Raw genomic sequence first — 24,732 nt, forward strand, 5'->3', positions numbered from 1 at the left:
AATTTGGCAACAAAATGATATAGAAATCAGATGTTCAAATTATATTTTTTCATAGAGTGGATCATCGTACCATTTTTTAATAAGCGAATATTGTTAACACATATTAACGTCTATCTTTTTCAATTTTCCAAAAAATGGTACGAAAACCCACTCTATGGTAAAAAGTAAGTTTTCTTCTTTTAATTTTTAAGATTGGTCTTTAAATGACTAAGTCCAGTCGTTTGCGGAAAACTGATAACAATAGAATCAGCTATATTATAGCATCCAAACAAGCGAATCGGTGGTGTAGTGGTAAGCGAGGAGTTCTTTAAACAAATGTAAATGTAAATGTAGGTGTTCGAATCGTACGCGTTATGGGGTTGTTTTTGGTTTATCTTTTTGTTTACATTGTTAGAATGTAATTTTCTTTTTTTACTTAATAATATATATTGTTAAAATACAATTTACCTTTTTTTTCTTAATAATAAAAACTTGCTTATAATAACTTGAAATTATTTGATATGCGTTTTCTACTACTTTTATAAAATATAAAATGTATGATTGCACGATTTCATATTGTAAACAAATGGTTGTTGTGCATGCAAGAAACAACTAAATGGCAAGATAAAACGTTCCATCTTTTAATCCTTGAGAGTCTTGTTAACACAACGAGGACATGCGCTGGACAAAAGCATGTAATTGTGCACAAAATGCAGAATACAAGCTAAGTCAAATGTACAGTATGCGCCTAAAGAAAATTCAACGATTAACTAGGCATGTATTTCACTTCCAATTGTATCGGCAGGAAAATCACATTACAAATGTGTGTTTTGTTGTGAAAGAAAATGCATAGAAGTTCTACCAAAAGACACAAAGACCACTAGGACCAATGACCAACACAAAGTTTGACCAGTGACCTATAACAATCCCGCTTGTTATACGTTACTGGTTTGACTATCGCTGTCTTCCGTGTGGTAACCGGGGGGGGGGGGAGGGGGGGAGGGGGGGGGCTAATGGGGACTTAGCCCCTCCCCCCACTTTTTTGCAAATCTATACCTAGCAAAGACCTTTTTATTGCTTGTCAAGATTTTTTTAAGTCTAGCCCCCCCCTTTCAATTTGCTTCCGACGCAACTGTATACTTTTTTTTAAAATACTTGTTTTGAATACCTACAAAAGGAGTTAACTAAATATTTTCTGTCTCTGAAGCGGAAAAATCGACTCCCCTAAACTCTTTGTCGACTCCCCTGCGTTAGGGGTTGTATACGATGACTGAGGTAAATTAGTAAATTAAATACTGTTAGAAAGTAATCAACATTTTTGTATTTTAACTCTTTAAATGAGTATGTGATTGTCATTTTAAATTTGCCAGTTTAAAGTATATGTAAATACTACAAAATTTAAGCGCAGTTACGCCTTTCAAATATCGATTGCCCCTTTCTCGCATTTCTTGACATTTTCATTTGGACAATACTGTCCACCGTTTAAATGCCCAGTTAACTCGTACGTTTATAACTTCTTATAAGACGTATGAGAGGGTCGTGGGCATTTGCAACGGCTTATTCCCCCAGATTCTTTTTACTTCAACGTTCAAAATGTAAACAAACGCTTTGTTTACAAAGCGAAGAATTTCAAGCTCTGTAACTCGCTTATATCTCAACAAATGACACTCAAATTTCGGTTGCCTCTTAAAAATGCCTTTCTGAAGCAATGTAAATATTAAAATTGGAAAAATAATTTTTGACCAAAATCGTGACCATGCCCCTTTAAGTATTATATATATATCTTAGATTATATAAATCTTCAAATAATAAAAAAAATAAAATTTCAGAATGCACACCGGTCTCCGCTTTTCGGGGTTTTACTTCGACGCCAAGAGAGTATTCATTAAATAAGTGCAATTGATTTGCCATTCTATTTGAAATTCTGATATTAGAAAATATTTGTGATATCAAAAATCTGAAGTTCTGATATGAAAAGATAATTTTCTGATGCCAAAAAATCGACTTTCTGATTTCAGACAATGATTTTTATGTTAAAAAATCGATAACTTGATATAAAAATGAATGCTATTTTTTAATATCAAGAATGAGTATTTCTCGTATCAAAAATACATTTCCTGGATTATTTTTTTTCTTAACAATTTATAGCTGAACAAATAATATCGTACAACTTTAGGTAGATCTGATCGTTAATTAGTTTAACATCCAGCTCCTTCAAGATTTATCACCAAGCTTAATAGCTTTGCCATGATAGAACTCCTGCTTCCAAAAAAATAACTTGCTCAAAAAACCTTTAACCTCCTCCAGCACCCGCCATTTATGTTCAGATTCAGCATTCAACTTTGTTTTATTTTTGTGTGAGGTAAAAACTCAGATCATGAATACAGGCGATTGGAAAAAAAACACAGTAGCAATTTGGTGTCAACAAAGATCGTTTTATTTTTTAATACTCTAACAAGCAAATTCATCACAGAAACAGATCGTTTAAAAATGTTTAAAGAAATTCTGTAACATCTTGACGAGATCACGCAATTTGTTCTGTATCCAATGGCGAATGCCGGGTCTAACAGAGAATGGAGTTGTTTGATCGTTATACTTCAGGTAGGCTGTGGACCGGCTGAAAAAACAGTTTGTAAACTTATACCTCTTGTGTTTACAGAAAGCATTTATTGTCATGTTAAATTTATGGTAAAGACAATGTAAAAAAAAAAGCCAAATAAAGCAATATTGGAAAATAGTTTTTAATGCTTCAAGTGGGAACGTATAATGCAGGGAGTACCCCTGTTCTTACATTAATGTGATTTTCACAATTATTTTTATGGATTAAAGAGGTTCGCTCCTTCTTTTTTTTTTTTTTTGGAATTATCATTTTGGGTCATCTCAAGTCTGTAATTCTACTAGTTTATCTATATTTGCAATGCAATATAAACTATATTTTTGGAGGAGGGCTTTCACTGAATAGTTTCAGAGTTTTGTTTCTTTAGGCTTCTTAATTTCTAGTGCACTCCAAACCTCCATATATTTTTAGCATTTCAACAAATGCAAATGTTCCAAGAAACATATTTAAACATTTTTTTCAATATTCCTATATACATATCTTAGCATATTTGGTAAAAAAAAATTATAAAAGTCAAAAAGCAATTATCTTTAATGTTTGGCTAATATTACATTATTTCATTATTGCCATATTCTAAACTTTCTAAATGTGAACCTCTACCTTTTTCATTTTACAGGAAACATTAGATTTATGTCTAATTGTATGTAAAGTTTTGAAAGCTATTAAGGATGGCGTTCGAAATATTTCTTTGTGTTATAATTTGATTGCTCCAAAATTCTGTAACAATATCAACATTTGCTCTTGCGTTAATAATGTATTGGCATTTGAAGCCAACAGTAAAGCAAAGTTTTTTAATCTTTGACATTTGACATTTCTTGTATTTCATATGCCAATCTCTTTAACATCAATTTACGTTATTCTAAAAGACATCATGGCATACCGGTATTTAATCTTTTATAGAGATTTTATCATGAAATTACTCTTTGAAAATAAATTCATTTCCAGTGTCAAGGGCACTCCCAATGTCATAATGAAGCAGATTAAAGAAAACACATAAGATTTGCCTATGGTTTGTCTTCCTCAACATAACGATGAAAATGTGGTCTGAATTAATCATCATGAACACTAAACTATGTTTACCCGAGCAAGGAGAATCAAAGAGTTCAATCGTGTCTATGGCGATGTCACTACGGTAGCTCTTGCCACGAATGGCCTCAATCATAATCTATCAAAATGAAGTCAAATCTTTCATATACATACTTCAAATTTTAATTATATTGCAGAGAGTGTTCAAAATTAAACTATGTTCATGAGGAATTTCTTTTAATAAACAGAATAATGATATCTGAAAATATTTAAACTTCAATATTGATATTTGGGTATGTTCTTTACTAAATCATACAGTTTCGTGCTAAGAATTGTATTTAAATCTGTATTTTTTGTAGATAAATCTGATGGATTATGCATTTAGCCTCCTTGAGGTTTTATATAATGATTCTCAATAATTTGACCTTTACGTTCATCTTTTCCTAATAAAACGTAATTTGTTTAGGCATGAATTACTTACCACAAGATCGTTTGCAGGCAAAATATCTACCCCCACTGGGTTCCATTTATCATTTTGATTTCCGGAAATAGACCAGACTTTTTGTTTTGAATTACGTTCACCTGCGAAGACTTCCAATGTTCCCATGTCACGGCCATTCATGTTGTAGAAGAATCGGAGGCAGGATGGACCTGTTCAAGAAACCATGTTGTTGTCAATTGAATTTGTTTCTTATTATCTTTTACTATAACATTAAAGTTTACGAGTATAAATGCTTTACCAAGGTGTTCTGAATACAGTAACTCATCAAAAACAACTGTTGTTTGTATCACAATACCATGTGTGTGAAAGACAACCAGTATTCATCACCTAAAATGCCCTTAACGTAGCTCGCGGGTTTGCTGACGTCACAATAGGAATAGACGTAAAGAGTTGACCGTCAAAGTAAACTCATAATTTTATTTTAAGATGACAAATGAGATATTTAGAAGTCACATACATTGTCACATTTTCTTCTATAAAGATAAAGAATGAGTGTGCGTTAGAACTCTTCCATTTAAAGTCATGTTTTAAAAAAGAATGTATGCATTAACTTCGCTTTTTTTTTTTTTTTTTTTTTTTTTTACAATTATTACGTCCGTAATCTGTACTACCGATTAAATTCTTAAATTTCTTTTTGCTTGAGATAACTGTTTTATTCGATTACTTACTTATAATGTCATTAGTTGCCTGGCATTTTATTTTTGCATTGATTGACTCAGAGTTTCATAAAAACAAAAATAGCAATTTTCAGTATCTTTACAGCCTTACATTAATTGCATTTTAAAAATAACATTCACAATAATGTCTAATAAGCATTAACACGTTCTAAAATGTGTTAAACAGCTAGTCTTGTCAATAAATGCATTTCAATTTTGGTGTTCTAAGAAGTAAGGAAATGATGACGTCAGGCTAACGTCGTAATGAAAATATAAGGTTTTGAGAAATCTTTTAAATCTTTAAAGTTTTTTTGCCAAAAATTGGCCGAGAACACATACTGATATTTTTTAATGAATTGATTCATAATTATCTCCTCTGTTTTTGTGGTGAGTATGATTAATTTTGTCTGAATCGTTTAAAAGTTTGGAGCATAGTTTTGTAATGCGTTTCTCGGTTAAAATGTGCATTTTACTATATATTTCATTGAAATGGCGTTGCTTGATTTTATTAATGACACTGTATTGAAACACGATAACATTATAACCGCGCAGACGAATGTTAAAAAAATTTTTTAGAAATAAAACTATACAACCTATGGATCACGTGGACAAATTTTCAAGGTAGGTTTTCTCACAAGCAGTTAAACCCGTGAGCTACCTTAAAGTAAAGGCAATAGGTACACAACGTTGACTTACCGCTAGGTGAAAGTTGTGACATTACGGCGGAGGTGAGGATAGCGTTGTCTCCGGACCTACGTCCTGAAGCCTCTATGTAGGCGTAGTTCCCGTCCAGGGGTTTACCGGGACCTGTACGTGAGCTTGGAGTACGCTTCTGTTGAAATTAAGATACATCCGGCTTCATTATAATATAAGAAAATAAAATTAGCCGATTTCATAGACATGATGAAATATACAAATACATTAACTGCTCAAATTTGACATCCAAAATAGAATTTTTAACTATAATTCTCACTTTTGTTATCTTCCAGTCCATGCTATCTAGGCCAGTAATATCAGTCAAAAAACACGAGCCATCATCAAAAGTACAAGACGCCAAAAGACCCACTGAAAGTTGGGGGGAAATAGTCAACCAAACAGTTACGATAGATTAAAGTTACTAATTACGTGTACATTCTTTTTTGAAAGAATATCTGTAATAAAACCAGAGCTTGATTAAGAATATTGTAAATTAATAAGTTTTTCCTTTATTTGTTAGTGTATTATAGTGTATTATATTAAATGTTATGAATTAAATTTTCAGTCTGTTCTGCTTCGGTTTAGAATAGCTTTATACAAAGGATTTTTTGGCTTTAAATGGGCATGGTCACGATTTTGGTCAAATTCTATTTCTTTTTTTTTCATTTTTTACAATGCTTTAGGAAAGCATTTCTAATGATCATATTAAATTTGAGAATCAGTCATTAAGTTATAAGCAAGACTCAGGGCTTACAACTCTTTGTCTTGTAAACAAGGCTCTGCCCTGTTTTTGTTTACATAAATTCAATATACCTGTAAAAATTCGTTTTCAAGCTCATCTGTCTATCTTCGTATTCGTTTTAAGCATAAATAGTTTCTAACGTTTAACAAATTCATTTAAGGTTTAAAACTGGAATTTTCACTTCAACATTCAAAATGTAAACAAAAGCGTTGTTTTCATAGCAAAGAATTGCAAGCTCTGTAACTTGCTTATAACTCAACGAATGACACTCAAATTTTGGTTGCCTCTTAAAAATGCCTTTCTGAAGCATTGTAAACATTAAAATCAGAAAAATAATTTTTGACCAAAATCGTGACCATGCCCCTTTAAAAAATAATGCAAACTATTTTCAAATATTTTATTTCTTTTTTATTATGTTGCTTGGAACACATTTAATCAAGTTTATTTCTAATCGTACTTACTTTTCTTTTCGCACCGATTCCCTGTAAACTGTGGGGGACATTGACAAAATCCTCCATTTTGTTTATTCACACATGTTCCTCCATTCTTACAAACTATAAGGTCACAAGCTAAAATGTTCAAAATAATATTTATAGATGGAAGTTAGATATGTTTATTTAAATTCAAACAAAAAGGTTGAATGAATCTTATATTTCATTTATTTCATCTGAACAGCAAGTGCCCAAACTGTTTTAAGCAAATTGCACAGTATAAACAAGTCATCAACATATTAAAAAATCCATCAATTTCTCGCACTTTTGATTTTAAAGCCATACTTGCTAATTAAACTATTCAGCAAAGATTCAAAATCTTGTAAATAGATTTTCTCACCACATCTTCCTGGAGTATACTTAATGTCATCTAAAGCTATGTCTCCTGAATATGATTTTCCTCTAGTTGCTTCAAAAACGATCTGTAACATCAACAATTCATCATATTTTACAATTTTATTTTTACTTATTTCTTATAATACGGTTTAAGTTACACTCAATACAAACGTAAAAGTATCAAACGGAAAATTTATGTTTACATTATGATATCATAAAATCACGCTCTACACTCACTGTATCGTTCATGTGGTGATATATATCAAGCGAAGCAGTTTTCCAATCTGAATAAGAATTGCTCTGTTCACCAGATTTAGAAAATACTTCCATTGTATTCATGTTTGTTTCCTGTAGTACTTTTAAAGAGCCGATAGTATTTCCGTACATGTGATATGCAAACGTAAGGCAACGTTCTCCACCTGAAAGGAAAAAAGAAAAAGGAATGACGAACGCAGTAAGACTATTCAGGAACGTGTTGAACAATTATTGATCAACCATATTTGGAATCTCTTAATCTTTGAGTTGAATTCGGCTTACTGTAATATTTTACTTCATTTCAAATAAATTAAAAACCTTATCTATTATAGCACACACTTTTGGGGTTTTTTTCCCCAAGGTTTAATTGAATCATCAGGATACTTACTTTCAAACATATATTTGGAGACAAACACTGCCTTCTGACCAGGACGCCTGCCGGAAGCTTCAATGTATGCATACCATGAACCCTGTTTCGCAGAACCTGGACCAGTTTTGGAGCTTGGAGTTCTCCCCTTTGACAAAATTTAAAAGTGTAAATCGATGTTTATCATTATACTAGTACAATTTCTCTAGAAGAATGTAAGCATAAAACAGCAACTTCTGTTTTGGTGGTTTCACTCAACAAAGATTTCTATTAAGGCTATGGTTAATAAATACAAGAAAATAACCTCCATCATTACATAGATAATCTCAGTATACACATTTTTAATGTTTGTCTGTATTCAACAGATACCCTCGCTGAGTTTTTGGTGGTCCAAAACTCTGATACTAATATTCCACAGACCCTCTTCACTAGAGTCAATCTTGGTTATATATCTGTTTGAAATATTGTATGCAGGTAAATATTCGCCCCGTTTAATTTATGCGCTTTTCGTCCTCGTTGTCAACGGGCGAATTTAATACAACATGGGCGAATTCCTATGTCTCAAACTGCCTTTTTTTATACACAACTTTGTTTGGGTGAATTCAAGACGTTTGCAAGTGAAAAGGGGCGAAAATAGAACAGGGCAAAAATAAATCTGTATACAGTATATGTAATATATGTGAAAGCTTACAGATTTACGGTGCCAGTCGAAATCGTCGAGAGTACTGTTCTCTAGGAAACAATCCTCCCCCTTCTCAAATGTGCAGTTCGCCTGACCAAGTACTGGAATTAAAAATAATAGTTTTCTTGTTTTGAAAAATATATGAAATAAATGAAGAATCAATAAGTCAGAATTGCGAAAATTGCAATAACAAAAAAAATGAAAATTGTTACAGGTAGGTTGGAATGTAACAGAAAAGCTTTGACAAATAAACGATTTAAATATGCTTCAGGTCTTTGTTTAAAAAAATTGACGCTGTGAATGTAATACTGTTCAACTTGAAAGGGACTTGGACACAATTTGAGTTTTTTAAAAAAATATTTTATTTTCTTATTTTTAACGCTTAAAATGTTTAATACAGGTATTCTTTAATAATGCGTCGAGAAAATTTTCAAATATTCGTCAAACTTTAAAATCATCAAGTATAGAGTAACAAGCTAAATAAAGAATTTGGAACTCTTTATTATGTAAACAAAGCTCGAGTCTTATTATATAATGTTTACCTAGTTGCATTGGTAAGTATCGATCAAAATGTTGCTGTCTTTTGTTGATAATATTTATGAACACATTAATCATTTCATGTTGCTTGTAACTAGTTTTTTTCAAGTAATGTTAATTCCTTCCTTTACATTATTGATTACGTTTAACAAATATAAGACTCGAGCTTTATTTACTTAAGTAATAAACAGCAATGTTAAAAAGATCACCGAGATACGAAGTTCGTTGGTCACGTAATTAAATCCTGTGAAGCCCGAAGTGCTTCTCAGTAGATTTGATCTCGTACCAACAAACTTCATATCCGGTGAACTTTTTAACATTGCTGTTTATTACTTATATTTACATTTGAGAAAGACAAATCGTTTAGAACTGTTAAAATTACCAAGATTTTGTTTACAATAATCCAAGCCACAAGAGATAAGTGCATGCTATGGTCATTGTGACGTCATGAAAAAGTTCAGATTTGAACATTTTCGCTAATTAGTTTAATATATTAGTTTAATATAAAGAAACATATTTGCAAATATAAACATATAACAATGACTTTTTTTTAATTCCTGTTGCTCTCTTATTCCTTGACTTCTGACATTCAAATTCTAGTCAATCATTCCAAACGAGCAAGTAAATCATTTTTAGCATAAAAAATTAAAAAAATTAATATTTTGACATCAAATACACATGTAATGTTTATTTCTCTTTAAATGAATAGTCATAATGTTTAAGACCCGGTTTGGTTGTTAAACTTCTTGGAATGTAATATTATACAAGATAGTAGTGAAATGGTAGTAAATCCACAGCCACAGACTAATTAAACCTTTGATTTGTATACTTTGCAATAAATACATTTCTTTGTTAATTGTATGTCAACAAATAAACTAACCAACATCACATAGCACTCCAGTAAAGTCTGGGCGGCAGTCACATCGGTAAGTAGTGCTAGTCTCCTGGACACAGAGGGAATTCGGACTACAGGGATTACTCGTGCAATCTATCACTGGAAAACAGTGTATGTATGCATTATAAGTATCAATAAAATAGTATTAAAATGGCACAAAGCCTCGCTTGCAATGAAACTTAAAGTTTTTAAGACAAAGGGTATTAAATATCACACATGAACAATGTAATATTCAAAAAATGTGTTTTATAATCAGTTGATATACTTTGGCATCTATATAATTACAATGGTTGAGAAAAAATTATGTGAATAAATTTAAACCTTCATGTGTTTACGTAACAAAGCAGTTGAACTCTGCGAGGTCTATTATTTTTCAACGTCGTTTTAGATCCAATGTTCTAAATGAGTGGTAAAGTTAAGAAATTGAAACAAAAACTACATGTATGTCTTGAATTAAAATCATATTTGCATTTCAATAAAAACTCAATCTAAGTTTTTAAAAAAAATTAATATGTTAATTTGTGTTCAATCAACTTTTGTGGCTTCTATTTTTTTAAACATACGCTTCGTCTGTATGATAAAAATTGTCAGTCGAGTATTTATTCAAAAACTAAAAAGAATTCGAAAAGTGTGGTCTATTCTAATACAATAAGTTTTGCGAAAATCGACCATTTTTGGCATGGAAAAATTTAATTCAAACTTCTGAAAACTTTTCTTAAAAAGGATATTTTTAAATGTGTACAATCAATTGAAAGACATACAACGTTATTCGATAAGGAGATTTCCGTTAAATCCAATTGTGTAAGTATTTTTTTTATCTGTATTTTCCGGAATCAAAGTATATAAATAATCATACTGCATCGAACTGAACAAAAAAAGAGAGGGAAGTAATTAGGGATATACTAGTATTTCATTTTTTTATTAGCATACTGAGACATAAACCTAAGCATGTACTTACCGCATTCTCCTTCTGTGAGTTGTACGTTATCAATAGCTATGTCGCTTTTGTAATTAGATCCTCGGGTAGCTGTGAACTGTATCTAAAAGAAATTACATACCTGAGTCTTTTAGTACAAAATTTTATTGTTGGCAATGCGCTTACTGACATATATTCACATCAAGTTTCGAAATAATAAATAGATTAAGGTGGTATGGGACACTTCCATGTTGTGACGTATTGTTTATCGAAATAAACAATAAAATTAAGTGCAGTTATATAAGTAGTTTCTATCCTAATATTGTCATCTAACAGCGTAGCGCAGTGAGTTAGAGGGTTTACTACGAATCTGTAAGTCATGAGTTCGTATCCCACTGTGGGTTTTACAATTTTTACCTTTCAATATATTTTTAAAAGCTATTTTTTGGTTCGATATTGTAAAATTTGAAAATTCTAAACCGGTGAAAGTGTTTAAATTATAATGTACTTTAATCCACATTAATATCGACAGATGTCCCATACCACCCAGAGGACCATTTACTTGATTTTTCTACAAAATACAAAATATAACTATTTTTCATCCAAAATATAAAGGATTCAGAATTTGAATTTCACAATTTTTTCATTTATCTGAAGAAAAAAAATTCTCCAAGTTTTGGTGAAATTGGCGTGGTAATTCCGACAAAATTAAAAATGCTTCCATAGAGACGAATTACACAAAGCCAGAGTTTCACGCGCGCGGCGGCGAGCGGAAACGATAGGTCATCCGAGTGGATATTAATAACAAGATGTAGGGACTAAGGTCTTACCTTTGGAGCGACTGTACTGTCCAGATTAAACAGAGTAAATTCGGCTTTGTTCCACTGGTCTCCTTTATTACCAACCTCATGAAAATGGGACATATCTTGGAAAAGTACCTCCAGGGAGTCAACCGTTTCTCCGTACATGTGGTAATTAAATGATAAGCACATGTCTCCATCTTAAACACAAAATCAATACTTTTTATGATACTTTTTTATCATTTAATCAAAACCTTACGGTGCTTAATCATAAGTTATATTTTTTTTATCTTTTAAAGCACCAGGTATGGCACCTGACGTTCTTATTACAAAGATAAAAGGAATGTAATTGATTATGCTTTAAATCCAGAAACGTAATGTATTTAGGTACAACAGTGTAGGTATAATGAAGTATGAGATTTAATATAGTCGAAAGTCGAAATTAGATTATTCGATGTGTAATTTTATACCTTTAGGCATTTGTACTATTCCCTCTAACGTAGCCCTTACGCCCGGCTTTTTCTGGGAAGCTTCAATATACGCATATTTGATTCCTTCAGCTGCCTTCGACGGGCCAGTTTTCGAAGATGGCGTTTTGCCCTATATAAAAGGCAAACAGAAGATAAAATCTTAATTCATTAAAATTAAATACAAATACGATGACTGTGTACAAGAATTTCAATGTTAATCATATCGGGATTTTAAAACTATATCATATATGATGAACCATACACTTCTAACAGTCCAATCAAAGTCGTCAGATCCTGCGTCTTTCAGGAAGCACTTGGTTCCGGTTTCAAACGTGCAGCTTAGAGGGAGGGTGCTGGGCATTGGGGTGGTAGTGAAAGGAGCTTCTTCGAGAATAAACCACATACATGCATAAAAATGAATCGGGCGCATATTATCGCTTTTTTCTACTTTTTACTACAGTTTTTGGTTTTATTGTCTTTTGGTTTATGTGTTTTTTTTTGTTTTGTTTTGGTTTTTTTGCTAAACATTATGTCTTATTCTTTTAACCGGACAAAAGATTTAGTTAACCAAAACTATCGCTAATAGTTATGCTTCTGTTCATTTTACAATTGTGATCTACACAAAAGATATATTACTGATTCTCCAAACTGCATATTTGGAAAGAAGGAAGATTATCACTTTTTATTTGTTTGCAAAGGATTTTCGAATGCAAGAAATACTTCATGTACCGAACTGTTCCAAATAGATGATTAAAGTGTTATAGACTCGCATATCTACTATGAAGTAATAACTTAAATTGCAAAACGAATATTAGAATTTTCATTGCTGTGCAGAAATTTAATTTTTGATGATTTACATAACTATAATATTATATTTTCCTATTCTGTCGTTTTCTTTTTTTTTATTGTAGATAGATGATTGTAAATTATTTTGTAAATTATTTGAATTAGGGTGAAAACCAAGTAAGTTGCAAGAACTTGTGTTCAAATCCACTGTATATCAATATGATTTTTTTTTCTGTTTATTCATCTGAAACGTTGTTGAAATATATCATCTTAAATCTTTTTAGTAGCATTTAACCTTAGATGCATCATCCATGCAACAATTGTCCACCAAGGTCATAGCGAGTTTTCCGTTGCTGAATGTATTAAGGTGGAATAACACATCATCACAAAATGGCTGACCACTGATCGAAACGACATTTCGTTTTATAAAAAGGATTCTATCGACTACTACATGCAACTAACTCCTAGCGGAGTGGATAAAGTGTCGGACTTATTATCTGTACATCTCGAGTTCGAATCCCGCAGGGGCTTTCGTTGTTACTTACTGAATTATTTTAGATATTCATTTTTTATCCCCAAACTGCAAATTTTTCGCTAATTTGACATATATACAGTTTATTTATAATTTTATCTTTTATTATCTTTTAAAAATGTCCTGTTAATTTGAGTGAGTTTTTCCAGAGTTTTTCACTTATTCCACCTTAATTAATATTCAAATATTAATGAAACTGAAATGTTTGATTATCACGGAAAACTGTACAAATAAGTTTTCATATGATATACATTCATATACCAAAAATGATTGGGATACTTACCAGTATTGCAACTGCCATTTACAAAATGGATATCGTCAATAGCAATGTCACCACAGAATCCTTTTCCTCGGACACCAATGAACCGGATCTTTAAGCGGAACAAAATATACACTTGTTTCAACGTCAACATATGTTATACCTACATGTATAAATGCCATTTTGTTGGAAGAGGTAAATATACGCATGATAACCATTTTACAATTATAATTACTAATCAGGATGAGTGCCATTACATCAATATGGTAATTTGAACCGAGTAAGATCAGTGCAGTGTTGAGAAGGCTTTAAAGGGCATGGTAGCGATTTTGTTCAAATTTAATTTTTTTTCCGTTTTTGATATTTACAATGCCTCGGACATTTCTGATGGTCAACCATAATTTGTGTCGACAAGTTAACTATTTGTTATGTAAACAAAGTTCATGTGATGTTTTGTTTATATTTTAAGACATTGAAAGAAACTTCTAAGTTTAGATGTAAAATTAATGTGACAAAAACATTAGGAAATGTTAATGTTAAAAACGAATCGCAAATTGAAAAATCAGCTTGAAAAAGAGCTTTTTCGGGTATATTAAACTAATGTAAACAAAAACATTGCATGAGCCTTGTTTACATAAGTTTCTCTTAAAACTTGAGAATTGGCATAAAAAACTTTGACTGACCGTTCGATACACCTCAGTTAGGCATTCGCCAATGTTTCAAGCGTGCAGTACATGTGTGGAAATGAGGTTAATAGGATACCTTTCCATTTGAAGGTGGAACATCGACACTTGTGACGATCCACTTGTTTCCTTGGGCGTACTGTTTGCTGAATAAGATTTGGTCGCCATTAGGAGACTCTATCTCCACTCGCAAGGAACCAATTTTCGTACCATACATATGATAAGCAAAGGAAAGACAGAATGTCGTAGCTACAATATAAACATTTATTTGAATGAGTTTAAATCACTTGTGATTCTAATCTTCAAGACACATTCTAATTAAATCCTCCTGCTATGTAAAAAAAAAAACCTCACACTATAAAGTCATTGAAGTATTCAAATTTACTCTGATTTCGGCATTTTCCTCCGCGTTGTAAGGTGAGCTAAGCAGGTGTGCACGTTCGAAACCCGTAACTATCCGAATATTGTACAGCCAGCGAGACAGAATGAAGTAATCCCATGTGATCAAATTTTCAAAACACAAAACTATGAAGTGTAGGTGCAACATGATGAAAAAATCACTTTTTTCACCCAATATGTGAAAACATGTAGGCCACGATGCTCATATGAAAAACGATATTTTCTCCAACCCAGGTTGCTATTTTGATTTACATTTTCTCTAATTAAATATTTTTTTAAAAATTGCCAATATTCCTTAAGTAACTTTTAAAACAAGTCAAAACAAATAAAACGAGTTCTTATAAACATTGCGAAATGGGTTTAAATTCGCTTCGTTTATATTAAAGCGAAAATTTGAAAAAAGGGGGTGGGTGACAGACGGACGAACAGACTGACTTCGAATCAAATATGTGATCAGGAAAACTCTTCTTTTAAACTTAACAGACACCTCCATATTGTGTTTTGCAATATTTGGGGCGGTTGTCTCATATAAGTAAAACATATCAATCAATAAAATGACACAATGAAAGTTCGAACTAGAATAGTTGAGTTTTAACAACGTCTCCCCCGCTCAGCCAAAATATTCAAATGCAGTTTAAAGACGAATACAATTTTATTATACATTTAAATTGAAGAAGTGACAGTGTTCATGTAAGACATACAGATTATGTTATTAACGACAGACGTACTTGTAATGCCATATTGGCTCTCTAAAATGGCTACATCATCCTTTCGCTTTCCAGAGGCTTCGATGTAGGAATAGAGTTGACCCTCGTAAGCTGAGCTAGGACCTGTTCCACGAGACGGCGTTTGACCCTGAAATTACATGGCTCCGTGAAAGCACATCCATGTAATGGCGTATCTATATGAATTAAACTATACCCGATTTTTTATTTCGCATAAATTGTTAACTCGCGTGTAATTGCATGTTGACACATAGCACACCGATAGAAATACGAGATCTTACTCTTTGAATCTGCCAATCAAAATCATCATTGTTGATGTTATTCAAGAAGCATGATGTTCCAGTTTCAAAAGTACAATGAAGATCCTGGTCTACAACAGGTGGTGACGAGGTCTGTGTTGTGGGGAATGATGTTACTGGATAGAGAGTTGTTTGGAATGATGTTACTGGATATAGAGTTGTTTGGAATGATGTCACTGGAGATGGTGTTGTTGGATTCTGTGTAGCCGGTGATGGAGTAATGCCAGCTACAGTTTAATAATAGTTAATAATAATATAACATAGGATTTATGTATACACAAACAGCGATATTGTGCTTAAAACATGGACGTTGCAAACATAAACTAATGCCTTCGACAATCAAAATATTCAAACATGCAAATGTGACAAAACAGTTATATATTGCTAATCAGAAAACAAGTTCATGCTCTGATGAAATAATAATGTTAAGAAATAGAGAATAATACGAAATATTTAAAATATGCCCAGGTGATATTGTTGTCTTGCTGATAAGAAATCAAGTCTAGTAAGCTTTATTATTTAGATAGGGATATTTAGAAACAAAATAAGGGGTACAAAAATGATAATATAGCTGATGAATATTGTTTAAAAGGGCATGAACAATAGTTTTAAAAGAAAATTCAAGTAAACTATAAGTAAAGTTTAATGTGAAGGTCTGTGCAAAATTTTAATTCGGTTCATTAAATTGCCTTTACCTATATATATACATATGTGTTGTGGCAAAAATGCCGTTACACTTAATTTCTTTCTAAGTGGCTTTACAACAAAATTAGTTATCTTTAGTGGACTTGTGCTGATAACTTTTTCACCGGTTAACCGGTTATCCTTTTTTCACTAGTTAACTTATTCAATGTTCAGTGAGCGTGCGATTTGTCAAAATAATCCTGTAATAGTACGTTATTACAGGAGTCACTTCCATCAAACCATGGACGAAGATGAATGGACGGGTTTTCTTTAGTATTTTCGATAATGTTTTTAGCTATTTGATAAAAAGTTATAAGATAAAAACAAGGGAAAGGTTGTCATTGTGATATTCTCTTTTGAGAAGTGGACAGGCATAGCCTACATTCTGGATCTTTTGTGTGAATCGAACAGTATCAATAATCTATTTGGCAACCCTGAATTGATAAACAATACCTATCCACCTTAGAAATTAGGTATTCTATATGCAAGATTTTTTCCAAAAAATGACAAAGTTTAACTGCTGGTATTTTTCATAAATACATGTATTAAAAAAATCAAAATCCTAGTAATATGCACATCTCGGATACAGCAAAACTCGGTTTTAACGAAGTCACTGGGACCGACGAAATTACTTCGTTATATCCGTAATTCGTTATAACCGTAAAAGAAATTCATTAAATTTACATAGCTGGGGATCCAAGATGACTTCGCTATATCCGTGAATTCGCAATATCCGTGTTCGTACTAAACGAGTTTTACTGTATATGTACAATTGATCTTCAAAACATCACATTCCTATCTTGGAAACTGTGAGAGGAGTTATCATATATGTCTACCCTTTCAATAACCAACCTTAATTTTTTTATATGTAAAACCCCAATAAAAATACTAAACTTACTACACATTCCTGACGTTAATGTGACGTCATCAATTGCTATGTCACTCTTGTATCCTTTTCCTTTTACTGCTTCTAACGTCACCTTCGAGGTGAAAGTTGTAAATTGATTTTGAAGTAGTAAAATACATTTTTATCAAGTACATGATAGCTATTTATTCTAACATATAAGGGATTACAAATATGGTTAACAAATGAATACTTGTATTAAATATTTTTGCTAGAACTGTTAAATTAAGTGTGATAGTAAAAATATCTAATTGTTACTTTAACCTTTGCCAAAGGAATATAAAAAGACATCTATATGCCCTTTACATGAAAAATTTGTTTCATATTACTAATCTTTACAGTAATATGACTGAAAGATGACTGAATAAACAGCCATGCCATTAAGTCACTTGTTAAAATTCTTGTCACTGCATTTCCTGATTTCAAGGAAACACCTGGAGTACCTTAAACGTCTGTGATGATGTTCCAACGTTCATTTGAATCCAATGCCAAGTATTGCCTTGGTCTCCTGTTTTGGTCCAGAGCTGTGTTCCGTTACGTGACACACTGAGGGTTCCCATATCGCTGCCATACATGTGATACCAGAAGGACAGACATCTAGGGCCCCCTACAACAAAAGGTAACCGAGCAAGATAACAGATCTTTATTTCTTAAATGGCAAATGCTAATAAGAAAAGTTTTATATGATTGATTATAGTTGACATTAAGTAGGGTTTTTTTTAATAAAACATACCTTCATGCACTCTATTTAAGAACATATAAAGTTGTTTTGCAAAACCATTTCCATATTTGTTGATAAAACAGTGTACACACAGAACATATTAAATCAAACAAAAATACACGTATTATCGAATGTCAACGTCCCAAGACTTACCTAAGAAATACGGAGATTCAAATTGAAATAAAGCTCCCGAAGGCACCGGAGATGACGTCTCAACATACAAATACCGACTTCCGGTTTTAGCGCCAGAAGGACCGGTGCCAGAGGATTTTGTGGAGCCCTGGTGGAATTAAAAGAATAAGGGGAAGAAATGTTTACTAAGGAAATGATTTTTTAAAAAAAATAACTTAAAATATAAGATGCGTGCATTTAAACTGATATGTAAAACTATATATTATAGCATTAAATAATTTATTTTTGACGTTGTGTCACTAACTATCGTCATGCAAGCAGACAAAAATTATTTAAGAAATAAACTCAATGTCTACCCAAGTTATACGAGTATAACTTGGGTTTGAGCAGTTTAATGATAATAATAATAATAATTTTTATAGCGCCCTATATAATAAAATTATCACTCTAAGGCGCTTTACATAAAATGGACAAGTTTACGCTTTAATAATCCGCGAAGCGCATTATGAAAAAGCATAAATTGCTCAAACCCACGTTATACGAATATGAATAACTTGGATAGACATTGAGTTCATTTCTTAAATAATTTAAATTTCTGTATTTTACTTTACAGTGCGTTTTATTTTTTAAAAAATGGTATGTTATTAAAATTTTTCTTCTCAACTGGCCGAAGTTATATTGACAACAACGACGTCAAAAATCATGTCATGCTTATATTCAATATCCCTTCCTAGTGAAATTATTTTTTTAAAATAAATCGGTATAAATTGCAGATCATTGGGGGGGGGGGGGGGGTGGTGGTTAAATTAGTAACAGCAAGAACAGTTGTTTCTAAAACCGGTTTCAACTCGTCATTACATAGACTGTAGGACGAGCCTTAAAAATATAATCTATGAAAAATCTCTTTTAAATCTGCTTTTAACAAAAGAAACAACTTTATTGTTGTTGAATCATTGTAAAACATTGCGTTTTAACAACATTGTGAAATACATCTTTTTACAGAGACTTATTACAGAGACAAATATTTGGTAACTTCTTGTATGTATAGATCATAAAATTCATACGCAGTGATAAGGTGGCTCACTACACCGTGATATATTTTCTCAACTCAGCAGAAAATTACTTGATTATTATAGATATCATAATGGATAAAAAGTATTTATGTCTAATAGGCCAAATAATATGCAATTTTGGATAAAAAATTACATTTTCAAACATTTAATTCGGTTAACATGAACAAAGGCTCCAGGCAGGTTCGAACTCATGATCTGTGGTTCAGAAGCCCAAACCACTGACCTATGACGATATACAACCGAATCGAACGATATAAACAGTTTAACAAAACATTTAAATCGCCATCTTGTGACGTAGTGTCTTCAAAAGTATAAGTGTAGGTGTAGTGAGGTACCTTAAAAGCATTTTAAGATCATATAATTTCATGAAAAAACACAGTAGAATGCAAATATAGTTGATGATAATTAAAAAAGATATTTTTTTATCATATGTTACTGTAAAATACATTATAATTTGTACTCGTTGGTATCCTTTTTTATGTTTAACCAACATCCCACATATTCACAGAAAAAAGATGTTTTCTTTTCCTGGATACTTACATGTAATGCATCAATTAAAAAAACAAAAAAGTATTTATTTTACATACTTAAATACTATAATATTGAATTTGAACATGCAAATGATTAATTGAACGTCATATTTACCGATGTTATTATCCAAATGTAAGAATTGCTTGGGGGATTTCTAAATAAGCAATTTGGTGTTTCAAAGCCACAAAAAATGTCCCCCGTTCCTACAAAAAAAATCGTCTCTTTGGTTAAATTAACATTTGTAAATATGTTCGATAGTCATTGCTTTTCATGACTGATTAACAGTCCAGCAGCCAAACTCATACAAATACACGTATACTGAACAAAAAAACCCTTCAAATTAAACATGGTACACATATGTAACACATTCAATTGTGGTTGAAGTACACCAAAGGAAATATTTCATTATAAAAATAGATACATTTGATTTGTTTAACAAATACATATGAATCTGAAGTTGCTTAAGTTTTTTCGATTTCAATTGTTTTTATTCCTCTAGGGAATGGTTTTAAATTGGTTTATCTCTCAATCAGCATGTATGGCTACCTACCAGAGTATGTGTCGCAGTGTTTTCCAGAGAAACCACTCTCGCAGGAGCATGTGTAATCATCAGAACCTACTTCCGTACATTTTCCGTACATACATGGCATTGCCCTGCAGCCTAAATCGTATATTTTAAAAATAACAATTTAATATAACTTATTTTGAGTTAAACTATTTACGAATAAATAAAAAAGGAATAAATACATGTAGTTAAATACATTTTTGTCACATTCAGTCATATTTCTGTTTAACAAACTCTCTTTTACTACCTGTGTAATTCATTAACTCCTGTCTTGTTACCTGCACCGCTTTTACTACCTGTGTAATTCATTAAGCCCTGTCTTGTTATCTGCACCGCTTTTACTACCTGTGTAATTCATTAACTCCTGTCTTGTTACCTGTACCGCTTTTACTACCTGCGTAGTTTATTAAGTTATTTGAACCCCTGTCTCATTACCTCCACCCATAGATGACACGGTCAAGTTGAAGCCTTTTCCCGCCGTTGCCGTGGACGCAAACGCACTGTCAAACTTGAGCAACATCAAAGTGGGGTTCCCGTGCAATGCTGTTACATAGGTCTCCTTCCTCACTTTTCCACATCGTCTGGAATATCAAAATTAATTTCTTAACAATAACATTTCAATTTCAAAATTAAAAACAAGCTCTAATGATCACGAAACGTGATTCACTATGAAATTTTCCACGAATAAGCCTTTTTTGCAAATATTTATGCATGTTTTGTTTAACGAGACTGAGTAGAATCGACTACACATCACTTTGCGCTATTTTTATTTACGTGCAGGCGTAGATGCGAAGTTATAACTTCATTTTTTATTGTATTTTTAATCAAAATTGTATCAGTTAAAATGCTTAAATGGCGTCATTGGCATTTTCCTGTATTGTACACAATGCGTTTTTAACTGATTTAACCGGGGGGGGGGTGTTAAAGCATAATAACGCACATTGCAGGCGGCCGTGGGCTTTTCGTTAGGAATTTATCAAAATAACATCAAAATAAATATCTATTTTAAAAGAAGCCAAATTGGTTTTTTTCTACACCAATTACATAACGCAGTTTGCCAATATAAGAGAAATTTGACATTTTTAAACAAATTAGCTTTGATAATATTTTAATCCTTTGGGTTTGAAAAAAAAAACAGATGAACCATTTACGGATAAAATTACCCACTTGGTAATATTTACCGTCTGGCTGTTGCACACATTGGCGTGTATTTTCCATTACTTTGTCTTTCTTTCCTTGTTTTTTAGTGCAATTTCGGTTTGTAATACATTGACTGATTATTTGACAATGCATGAAATAATTACATACATGTATATTTGATATCTATAGTGCGAACGAGTAATAATACCAAGTATTAGAGTTCAATGTAATATGTAGATTTGGATAGTGGCGAGAAAAAAACATGGATTTAAGTGAGTCATGCTCAGCTCTAACCTTCATTATTCCTTTTCTTAATGCAGTATGGGACAATTAATTTCACAAGCTCGAATCCCGTCTTTGTTTTTATAGTATAAATTCATTTTCCAAAAAAGTTATAACCGATTTTTCGAACAATTGGACAAATAGTTCAGAATTTGAAAATTCTAACCCAGTAAAGGTATTTTGATTATAATGTACTTTTGTCGGCAATAAAATTGAAAGGTGTTCAATAATATCTTAATTGTCTAAAATAAATAATCCAGTTCTTACCTAGGACCAGTTTGACCAATCAGGTTGTACTGTATCTCTAGCCAATGATCACATGCTGACCTTGCGGTTGTAAGGTCCATCTCTTCTATGGTCATTTTTACAAATTTCCCTGGCATAACCTAAGATGTAATATTATACCAAAAAAACAATGAGTTTTAATGATGAGAACACAAATGGTTAGTTTTGGGTTATCTACATGTATATTTTGTTAAGGACTGAACACATCACGTAATAGTTTTCAAATTCAGTCAGTTAAATTTCACTTCTACAACTGTAACCAAATATTTTAAACTTGAACGTGATTGATAGAATTAATCATATGTAGCCAAAAACTGAAATTGATACTCTACATCTATAATGGCATTTTGAGGTCTTTTCGTTATGCGCGGAAAATCTTTTTGAGTTGTTACAACAAGCTAAGGAATGGTTCTTAGTTATACGATATACTTTTTAAAAACAGATTCAAGTTTTTCTATATCGTATAATTATCAGATTATAACTGGAAAGTCAATTTTTTGATTATTTGATTGTGCACGTACGACACACGAGTTGGTATAAGTGGATGATACACCTCTATTTGAAGCCGTTTTACTGACTGTTGGAAATGCCAAATACGTAGCAAATAATTTCAGAAAAAATACTTCCATCCATAAATTTCAATGAAATACATACCTTCACCAACCAGACACACTCTTTGCCGGTTGGGTAGGGACCACCGTTGTTGAAGTTTGGTGACGTTATAGTCCTGGATTCTCCGTCAGCTAAATCTATAATTCCTGGGCCACATTCTGCTCAGTGTGCAAACAAAATTAATGTACATGTAACCATCTTATGTATGTAATCAAACTATATTTCGATGATAAATGGATATATTTAGGCCTAGAAAAGAAGTTGTGTGTTTAGGGTAACCCGACCTAACCTAGAAAAATGCCCCGATCCTACCATTTTTAGATGTCCGTTTTTATCCGATTGTGAATTTTACATTATTTGTATTAAAAAATCTGTTTTTAAATATGACACAAAGAAACACTCTTAGGATTCATGCAGAAAAAAATATAAAATTAAAAAAATCCCTACCTACCTGATCTAATTTTTTTATCAGTGTTACCCTAATCACACAACTTTTTTTATACGCCTTATTACAAAAATTAAGTAACAGACCATAATCGCAAAGTGCTTCACTTTGTACTCAAAGGAAAATACCGGGCGAGTTTATTTCAGATATTAATGATAAAAAAATTCGAATCTTGAAAGCTTTTTTAACTAACTTGTTATGTATCTTGTTACCTGGATCAGTACGGACGGATTGACACAGATCCCCCGTGAGTCCATCAGGACAGTGACAGTTACAGGTGTGGAGTACAAAGCCCCCGTTCTGACACTGCTTCAGGGGGGTGTTTCCATCGGCGCCCCGGCACGTTTCTGAAAACATTCATTTTTCATATTTGAAACTCAGAGGCGTAACTAAAATGAAATACAGTAAGAATGTGCTTACATTTTTTTTCAGAATCTCAAATCAAATTAAAAAAAAAAAAAATTATCTTTTCTTTGTAAATCCCGACAACTTTTTGCATTTGTACCGCCATTTACCTGAAACATCCCGACCTTGTTCATATACATGTAGTAAATTATTAGTAATACACTGTTTGAACTTGTGATAGAGTCGTAAGATCAAAATTTGCGCCAATTAGGTACAAACAATCTACTGATCAGCGCTTTAATCCCTGTCAAAATGAAAAAAAACACACACTTGGGGAGACGGGCAGGGCACGCTTTGGGTAAGCATAATTATATTCTCCAATTTTGGAGGAAAAAATCTAACATTCATAAACGGAGATTGTCCAGACCTGGCAAATGGGGAAGTAAATTGTCATAGTAATATCAAATTAAAAAACAGGCAATAATTGTGTGTGCATTATATGCTTGGTAACCATTAATTTCAACTTTTATTCCCATATTAGACATTTATACCAGATCTAAATACATGTACAACATTCGGCTTGAAAAATACTACAACTAGTATATATAAAAACTTTGATTTATTATTTTTAGCTAAGGATGGGATAACTTGAATTGAACATATTTTTTATCTTAGGTATTTTTCCTTATATAATTTTGATAGCAATTCGTTTGTTTGCATATTTAAACTTCTTTTTAAGAATCAAAAGATCCTTACGATGTACATGTATTAAAGCAATGCAAAATCATATGTTATATGAATAATTGGCTCCCAGTCTGCAGATCTGCATGTAATTAAAAATATATTAAAATCAATAAGTATGCATAAAGACCCAAAGACCGCATAAGAAATAATTGAATATATTTTACCTGTACAGTTGTAGGCGTCAACTATGTCCTGTATATCGTAGAACATGAGTCCAGTGGCAGAATCGGCCAGGAAATCCAGGCGCCGATCCTTGAACTCAATGGTAGGTTGTCCGTTTGAGCTAAATGACTGCAGAAAGGATCGTCAAGACCATTAATTATACTGAAGCATTGTAACGGTAAACAAACTCACTGTTAAGATATAACATAGCATGGTAACGGAAAAACAAACTTACCGTTAAGATGTACTGGATCCCGGCAAATGTAAACAAACTTACCGTTAAGATAAACCAGAGCAAGGAAACGGAAAAACAAACTTACCGTTAAAATGTATTGGATCCCGGCAAATGTAAACAAACTTACCGTTAAGATTAACCAGAGCAAGGAAACGGAAAAACAAACTTACCGTTAAAATGTACTGGATTCCGGCAAATGTAAACAAACTTACCGTTAAGATA

General features: G+C 32.2%; 1 protein-coding gene across 4 annotated transcripts in view; it reads right to left on the bottom strand.

The window, feature by feature from the left end:
- Positions 1-2,552: 2,552 nt before the first annotated feature.
- LOC128185810 (MAM and LDL-receptor class A domain-containing protein 1-like) overlaps positions 2,553-24,732 on the bottom strand; it is a 29,707-nt gene continuing 7,527 nt past the window's right edge. Inside the window, exons 11-39 of one of the 4 annotated variants that reach the window (XM_052855504.1) lie at positions 24,278-24,404; positions 23,237-23,371; positions 22,622-22,737; positions 21,950-22,068; positions 20,696-20,841; positions 20,246-20,356; positions 19,810-19,898; positions 18,113-18,239; positions 17,682-17,845; positions 17,233-17,314; positions 15,633-15,877; positions 15,355-15,481; positions 14,307-14,476; positions 13,569-13,656; positions 12,230-12,348; positions 11,968-12,097; positions 11,528-11,697; positions 10,740-10,821; positions 9,767-9,880; positions 8,359-8,450; positions 7,689-7,815; positions 7,283-7,464; positions 7,050-7,131; positions 6,680-6,787; positions 5,754-5,845; positions 5,477-5,612; positions 4,104-4,273; positions 3,677-3,761; positions 2,553-2,596 (exon numbers count right to left, since the gene is read on the bottom strand). In XM_052855504.1, the coding sequence (XP_052711464.1) occupies positions 2,577-2,596; positions 3,677-3,761; positions 4,104-4,273; positions 5,477-5,612; positions 5,754-5,845; positions 6,680-6,787; positions 7,050-7,131; positions 7,283-7,464; positions 7,689-7,815; positions 8,359-8,450; positions 9,767-9,880; positions 10,740-10,821; positions 11,528-11,697; positions 11,968-12,097; positions 12,230-12,348; positions 13,569-13,656; positions 14,307-14,476; positions 15,355-15,481; positions 15,633-15,877; positions 17,233-17,314; positions 17,682-17,845; positions 18,113-18,239; positions 19,810-19,898; positions 20,246-20,356; positions 20,696-20,841; positions 21,950-22,068; positions 22,622-22,737; positions 23,237-23,371; positions 24,278-24,404 (3,555 nt within the window). In that variant the 3' untranslated portion in view covers positions 2,553-2,576. Of the gene's footprint in view, positions 2,597-3,497; positions 3,762-4,103; positions 4,274-5,476; positions 5,613-5,753; positions 5,846-6,679; positions 6,788-7,049; positions 7,132-7,282; positions 7,465-7,688; positions 7,816-8,358; positions 8,451-9,766; positions 9,881-10,739; positions 10,822-11,527; positions 11,698-11,967; positions 12,098-12,229; positions 12,352-13,568; positions 13,657-14,306; positions 14,477-15,354; positions 15,482-15,632; positions 15,878-17,232; positions 17,315-17,681; positions 17,846-18,112; positions 18,240-19,809; positions 19,899-20,245; positions 20,357-20,695; positions 20,842-21,949; positions 22,069-22,621; positions 22,738-23,236; positions 23,372-24,277; positions 24,405-24,732 lie in introns of those variants that run through there. The other 3 variants (XM_052855496.1, XM_052855488.1, XM_052855481.1) reach the window with 3 other exon arrangements.

The sequence above is a fragment of the Crassostrea angulata genome, chromosome 1, assembly GCF_025612915.1.
Source record: "Crassostrea angulata isolate pt1a10 chromosome 1, ASM2561291v2, whole genome shotgun sequence".
Taxonomy (NCBI): domain Eukaryota; kingdom Metazoa; phylum Mollusca; class Bivalvia; order Ostreida; family Ostreidae; genus Magallana; species Magallana angulata.